We start from the raw sequence: 8,298 nt of genomic DNA, 5'->3' as shown, positions 1-8,298 counted from the left end.
CGAGAATTCTCGACGAGTGTTTGTTCCGAGTGAAAGTTTCGAATTCATTTCGATGAAAAAAACTGATGATACATAACGATTTTTGACTATTGATTGGCTGGGCAGGTTTTTAGCCTTCTATTTCAACATCGTTTAATCTTCCTTCATTCAGGAGCCACAATCTATACCTTAACTTTCGCCTTTCAGTGCAATTGGGGGTAGGGGGAGAGTTTGGGGTAGAGGGTGGGCGTGTTTTGCGGTACGGGGGACGATTCGCCTCCTAGTGCAACTTGTGGTAGGGAGGAGAGTTTTGGGTTATGATTAGGGTTTAAACTTTTAAGGTAATTATCTTAATTTGAGGTAATATGCATGGTTTCAATGTATTTTTTAAGGTAATGATATTTGTAAGGTAATTTCGGTTTTACCAGCTTTAAATTTAAGGAAGTTGGAAAAGTTTTAAGGTAATCTAGGGTAAAAAGCAGCAGCATCGAAGGTAATGGCTACATGCTCAAGTTTAAACCCTGGTTACGATGGGCATTCCATCCCCTGCGGCTAATTAAAAAAAAAAAAAAAAAATTACATATCAGTGAACCCTGTTCTTAAGTAAATACTTTTCCGAATCTCTACTTAATTATCTACTTTATTCGTTATTCTGGATAAAACAGCTGTTATTGTTGTTTGGATTGCTATTTGCAAAATGGTATCCACATCTAGAAGGCAATATTCAATCAATTTACAAATATTAATCATTGAGTTTCATAGAAAATCCAAGCAATCATCAAAATTTCAGAGTGAATTATTAGATCTTGCTTGTAAATATTCCCATTTTTCCCCCTATGACCTCTCTTTCTGTAAGGATGCACTATAGAATTTTTCCATTTTATAATGTTCAAGTTATTGAGCTCAATTGTATGATACTGTATTGAGCTTTTCCATTTTATAATGTTCAATTTATTGAGCTCCATTGTATGATACTGTATTGAGCTTTTCCATTTTATAATGTTCAATTTATTGAGCTCCATTGTATGATACTGTATTGAGCTTTTCCATTTTATAATGTTCAATTTATTGAGCTCCATTGTATGATACTGTATTGAGCTTTTCCATTTTATAATGTTCAATTTATTGAGCTCCATTGTATGATACTGTATTGAGCTTTTCCATTTCATAATGTTCAAGTTAATGCGCTCCATTATATGATACTGTATTGAGTTTTTCCATTTTAAAAGGTACATTATTGAGTTTCTCATGTTTATAAAGATGTTATAAGTTTCTCCAATTTATAAGGATGCATTATGAAGTACTTCATTTCATAAAGATGCATTTTTTAAGTTAATGGGAATATTATTATTATTATTATTATTATTATTATTATTATTATTATTATTAGCTAAGCTACAACCCTAGTAGGAAATGGATGCTACAAGCTCAAGAGATCCAACAGGGAAAATAGCCTAGTGAATAAAAGAAATAAGGAAATAAATAAACTATATATGGGAATTGATAATAAAAAATATGAAATATTTTGAGATCAGTAGCAACATTAAAATAGATTTGTCATATATAAACATCAAAGAGTAAATATTGTCAACCTGTTCAACTTTGAAATATTCACTTCATGTTTGAACTTCTGAAGTTTCACTGATTCATCCGCCTGATTAGGAAGATTATTCCACAATCTGGTCACAGATAGAATAAAACTTCTAGAATACCGTATAGTGTTGAGTATGATGGAGAAGGCAATGCTGTTAGAATTAACTGCATACCCAGTATTACGTACAGGATGGTATAGTCTAGGAAGATCTGAATGCATAGGATTGTCAGAATAAAAAAAAATCTTATGCAACATGCATGAAGAACTAACTGAACAATAGTGACAGTTTTAGTATCAAAATCAGAGAAATTAGATTTAATAGACCGCAGAGTCAGCAGCTGAAGATCAGACAGGAGATTAATACTCGAAACAACTTAGAATGAGCTAATTAAAAAAAATCATAATAGATTAATCAACAAAATTATGTAAAAAAAAACTTTCTTAATAAAACATTTTTGAGCAACTGAAGAAGAAATAGAATGAATGTGTTTCTCAAAAGTAACAGGAAAGATACATTATCAATGCTGAGGAGCCACTGTTGTTGACCTATTACAATCATACTTTGAGTTTTGTTAGGATTCAGCTTCATGCCCCATAATTTGCACCATGCACTAATTTTAGCTAGATCTCTATTGAGGGATTCAGCAACCCCGGATTTACTTTCAGGAGATGGAATTGATGCAGAGTATATAGTTTGAAAAGTAATGGGCCAAGGACACTACCCTGAGGAACACCAGATATCCCATTCCTATCCTCACTATGGTTCCCATCAATATCAATAACTGCAATATGTTACATAAAAATTCAATAGTGATGCTAAGAAAAGAAGCACGCACTCCCGACTGTTTGAGTTTATAAACAAGAACCAAATGATTAACACGGTCAAATTCATCACTAAAAATCAAGGACAAATATAGGGAACTTCCTGACATCATTCAGGGATTTCTGTACAGCATTGGAAATTGTAAGAAGAGCAACACATGCCCTAAGGCCTTTGCAAAAGCCAAACTGCAAACTAGGGAAGAAATGATTACCTTCAGTATATATAGTTCGAAAACTGTAGATAAATTATGGGAGTTATGGAAATTGGGCGATAATCAGCTGGGCTTTATTTACCATAAACACATTTACCTAATGGAGTAACGTTACAAAATCTCCAAGTGCAAAAAGAGCTTCTTTGTGCTAACATTTAAAAATGACAGACAACTTCGGAGGAAAGAAATCTGCAGTCTATATAAAAAAAAACAAAGGAAATATACCATTTTGGTCTACATCTCCATAAGCATCAAGGCCCATCAATTAAGCTTTAATTTCACCAGATCGAAAAGCTAAAGTGGTTAGTTTACCCTCATGAAAAGATTGAGTTTCTCGTTACTACTGTCAAGCTCATCAGCCAAATTTTCCTTTGGACAGTGAGGAACTGTCAAAACATTAAGAGAACTGAAATCTCAATAATTTAGTTCTAATTTTTTCCTTTTTATTTAATTTTTTTTCTTTTGATTGCTCATTACTTCTCCTGTCGATAATCTATTTCCTTATCTCCTTTCCTCACTGGGCAATTTTCCCTTGTTAGAGCCCTTGGACTGATAGCCTCCTGCTTTTCCAACTAGGGTTGTAGCTTAGCTAGCAATAATGATAATACCAATAATAGAATAACTCGTATCCGTACAAATTCAAATTTTTAATGCAGAAGTCATTGGTAGCCTACAGACACTTATAAAAAGGATGTATATTTTTACGCTGTTAATTCAATTTACGCGCTATAAACTTGCATTCTACAAAACCACAAATACTCGTTAGTAGAAATTTTACTTTCAAAATGTGACAGTCAAGCTAGGCAGCGAATTGAAATATTTTTTTTCTTCGCCAGGGGTCTGTAAACTTCGAAAAGGAAAAGAAATGTAAAAATTTAGATAATAATACTTTCTCATAAGTCCGACAACCATTTTGGACTATGTTGCACAATGACATTAACCCCACTAGTCCGTAGGCAAATTAAAATTAGGGCCCAATTATGGAGTTTATTTCATCATTAACCCCGTTAGTCCGTAGGCCAATTTAAAATCAGGGCCCAATTATGGAGTTTATTTCATCATTAACCCCGTTAGTCCGTAGGCCAATTTAAAATCAGGGCCCAATGAAGGAGTTTATTTCATCGCCAATATAACTTTCATTTGATGTTACCTTTAAGATTCCTGGGTCACAAAGAACATGATTCTTACTTGTTATTATTAGCACAAATTGGCAGGTAATTCTTACCTGGGCCGATTTCACGGCTTTACATCAGCTAGGAACACGTTTATTGGTATTCTAGGGCGTCTGAAATGGTTGGATGATTACATTAAGGTGTGTAAGGAAATAGTTAAAAAAAAGATTATAGCATGATTATTACTGTGGAAATTAATTTGTTCTTCTGCGTTATTTCAGAATTATGTACACTTACAGCTGAAAAAAAAAATGTTTTGAAACTCATAATGTGCTGCCCCCCCCCCTTAAAAAAATTGATTATTTAATTTTTATGATTTTGCGAAAAGATAGTGCATTTTCTGTAACTTTAAATAATAGATTGACCCTCTCATGACCAAAAATGAATTTCAGATAAACTAGTTAAAGGATTAAAACTATATAAAATACACTGCATCATCAGAAGTTTCACATCTAAAAAAATCAGGCAAAGTAAAACATAAGATTAATATGTGATTGATAGAAAATTCATTTTGATACCATTTTTGCTTGAGCTATATGCGTGATATTCATATAAAATCCGATATAAACATTATTATCAAATAAAACAAAGAATGACAATTAAATATATAACAGAAATACTAATTATATGGCATTTTTCTGCCTAAAAAAGGTAAAATTCAGGCATAATGTGGTACAATAAATAAATCTTTACTGCAATAAACAAAATATGATTGTTTTTTTGTTTCAGGTATGTCCATACATACTTATCCAATCATTTGAGACCTTGAAATTCCAATGGAATTAATTCTCTGTGACCTATGTAAAGCCGTGAAATCGGCCTTTTCGCTGACTCATCGCTTACAGGGGAATAATAATAATATCATTGGGTTGCTTGGTAACATTTATTTTCGTAAAGTTTTAATTAGAAAGCAAAAGAAAAACTTTAAGTCGGCAGGAAAAGATTTCCATCAATTTGTTTATTGCTAAGAAGGGCTATGGCAAAAACTACCTGTCTGGTTGTGCTAATGATAGCAATTGAAAATGGTGTGTTATAAGATCCAGGAACCTGCTGTAAGTATCACTAAGGGGTTGCAACCAATGTGCATAATTTTTTATTTGGTCCTCTGAACTTTAATGGAGAAAGGAGAGAAATGGCATGGGTGGCCTAGAGAGGCGTACTTGAAGTACCTAATTGCAAAGATAATGTTGGAACAGCAAGACCAACTTATATATATATATATATATATATATATATATATATATATATATATATATATATATATATATATATATTATTATTATTTTTCTTATAGTTTATAGTTTATTTATTTCATTGTTGTCTTTCTTCTCTGGGATATTTTTCCCTGTTGGAGTCCTTGGGCTTATAGCATCCTGCTTTTCCTACTAGAGTTGTAGATTATGGTCTTTACATGGAGGTGTAAACAATCCTGTAGTCTCAGAAGTTGGCTGGCCAATAAACCATTTGGCGTGGGGCTAACAGTGTCGTCTTTCAATATATATCTATCTATCTATCTATCTATCTATCTCTCTCTCTCTCTCTCTCTCTCTCTCTCTCTCTCTCTCTCTCTCTATATATATATATATATATATATAGATAGATAGATAGATAGATAGATAGATAGATATATATATATATATATATATTGAAAGACGACACTGTTAGCCCCACGCCAAATGGTTTATTGGCCAGCCAACTTCTGAGACTACAGGATTGTTTACACCTCCATGTAAAGACCATGCTTAAGAGAGAGAGAGAGAGAGAGAGAGAGAGAGAGAGAGAGAGAGAGAGAGAGAGAGAGAGAGAGAGAGAGAGAGAGAGAGAGGTAATGGAAAAGTGAATGGGTAAAACTTTCATTTACTTCAAAGTGTATTAAGTCATGCTACCCACCAAAAGGGCAAATGGAATCGCTCCCTGCCCTCTGGGCCTCTCTTTCAAAAGAAGAGGACTCATGTTACCCATAAGATTGGAAGTCGGCCGATGATAGAGGAGACATAGTTAAATGGAAGAATAACACTTGCTATGAAATCAGGAGTGAAGGAAATTATATAAATAGAACAGTAAATATCTTTCAAGTTCTCAATAAATGTAGGAAGGAATGAAATTAATAAGAGTAATTTACTATTTTCCGAATATCAGAGGAAGGCAGAAATTGAAGGTAGTAGATTATCAACATAAGGAAAAGCAAATATAGAACATTTTTAAAAAAAACAAGGGAAATTTTTCGATATGAGAAAGGATAGTACGAGGGTTTGGACAAATTATCTTGATTTTTTTTCTTGAAGTGAATGATTATATGTTGAATAAAGAAATCAAGAAGTGAAGGAATTTGAGAAAGGTGAGAAAGAAGTTATGGGATTTAAAGGAAATATTTATCAAAAAGTAAAAAATAAGTTTTGAAGAAATGATAGATGGAAGATTTGTACATTAAACAAGTGAAATAATGCAAGATTTCTTACATTGACTTTTTCCTTTTTTTTTTTTTTTTTTTTTTTTTTTACAAAATATTGTCTAAGAGCGTTTTGTTTTTGAAATATAAAAAACTCTCCAAGATTATCATAAAAATCTAATAATAAATATTTGTATAATACTTGAATCCATCTGAAAAAAAAAAATCGTGGTATACGGAAATATATATGAAATTCATTGAACAGATGGAATGTAAATAATCTATAAAATATGAGGCATATAAATTTAAAAGATTATATGTTGTATAAAAGAAGAAAAAAATATAATCAACAGTTGCTTGTAAGCGACCTGACATATCTTATTAGGATAAATGGCCACTTAACTATAAAAAAGTAGTGTAGGTAGAAAAGCAAATCTGACTGAATCATTTATAATTTCAATTAATATCATAGTATGTTTGCTCATAGCAAAAAAGATACAGCAAAAACAAGCAAAGAAAACATGAGCAGGTTTGTGATGAATAGGATAGATATGATAGCAATCAGAATGTGAAGGATATTTTTTTTATGCTGTTTTGTTTGTGATATTTACTTTTTTTTTTTTCAAATCCTCCAGAGCACGAGGGAGTGAGAGCAAGCAAGAGAAAGATGATTGCTCGTAGCGAGTAAGACTGGTGGGAAGATCTATTATCAGTGAGTATCATTTTACCTTTGCTTGGTGTGGTTGTGAATAATAAAATCTCTTATTACCTCCGCCAAGGAGATTAAATTTTCGAGTCCGTTTATTTATTTATTTATTTATTTTTTATTTATTTATTTATTTATTTTTTTTTTTTGTGAATAGGATTACGTCAAAACTACTCGACAGATTTTGACGAAATTTTCACAATTGGTAGATCTTAGGTTATAGACGACCACATTAAATTTTGGAGATGATCCGGATCCGGATTCTATATCCGGATCAGCATTTTTGCATTTTTCACAATTTTAAAGATTGTCTAAAAAAATAACGGAAATTGACGAAATTTTCACCACATATAGATCTTAAGCTTTGGAAATGATCCGGATAATACGGATTCTAGATCTGGACTTTTTTTTTTTATTTATTTATTTACCTATTTGTCCGCGGACAGGTTTACTCCAAAACTACTTGACGGATTTTGACTAAATTTTCACCACAGATACACCTTAGGTCATGGACGACTCCATTAAAGTTTGGAGATGATCTGGATCCGGATTCTAGATCCGGTTTTAATTTTTTCGCCCTTGTGTCAGCGTCATCAATTGGCGGTCAGAAATCTATGATTGTTCTTGTTTATATTTATTTATTTTTTTTATTATAGTGTGGTAGTTTAGTTAGTCAAGTGTATTCGTAAGTGTTTTTTTTATGTATTTGCAAAACGCACTCCCTCATAAGGAGGTTTAAAGGTCGTTCATGAATGGCAGAGGCAAGGGACAGAGACATTGCCCTATCAAGCAGGACAATGCCCTAGAGACTGACCACATTACTTTTTCATCTACGGCCAAACACCCTCTCCACCTAAGCTAGGACCAAGGAGGGCCAGGCAATGGCTGCTGATGACTCTGCAGATAGGCCTATAGGCTCCCTATTTAATCTCCTTGGTATGACTCCTTTTCCCTCTGATTGAAAGCTGTTCACTGTTCCCACCTCTTCTGTTGTGTTCACTGTTCCCACCTCCTTTCTTATGTTTACTGTTCCCACCTCTTTTCTTATGTTCACTGTTCCCACTTCTTCTGTATTGTTCACTGCCCCCACCTCTTTTCCTCTGTTCACTGTTTCCACCTCTTCTGTTCGATTCACTGTCCCCACCTCTTTCCTTCTGTTCACTGTCCCCACCTCTTTTCTCCTCTTCACTGTTCCCACCTCTTCTATTCTGTTCTATTCACCGTTCCTACCTCTTTTGTTCTTTTCACTGTTCCTACTACTTCTGTTCTGTTCTGTTCACTGTCCCCACCTCTTTTCTTCTGTTCACTGTTCCCACCTCTTTTGTTCTGTTCACTGTTCCCACCTCTTTTGTTCTGTTCACTGTTCCCACTTTTCTTCTGTTCACTGCTTCCAACTCTTTTGTTCTGTTCAATGTTCCTACCTC

The 8,298-nt window shown here is 33.4% G+C and overlaps 1 protein-coding gene across 1 annotated transcript in view; it reads left to right on the top strand.

Moving 5' to 3' along the window:
• Positions 1–6,911, top strand: part of cold (coiled) — a 140,820-nt gene extending 133,909 nt beyond the window's left edge. Inside the window, exon 4 of the mRNA XM_068371102.1 lies at positions 6,804–6,911. Within this exon, the coding sequence (XP_068227203.1) occupies positions 6,804–6,818 (15 nt within the window). The 3' untranslated portion in view covers positions 6,819–6,911. The remainder of the gene's footprint in view (positions 1–6,803) is intronic.
• The last annotated feature ends 1,387 nt before the right edge of the window (positions 6,912–8,298 follow it).

Source organism: Palaemon carinicauda, chromosome 3, assembly GCF_036898095.1.
Source record: "Palaemon carinicauda isolate YSFRI2023 chromosome 3, ASM3689809v2, whole genome shotgun sequence".
Lineage (NCBI taxonomy): Eukaryota > Metazoa > Arthropoda > Malacostraca > Decapoda > Palaemonidae > Palaemon > Palaemon carinicauda.
This window is presented reverse-complemented; position numbering and strand designations above follow the sequence as displayed.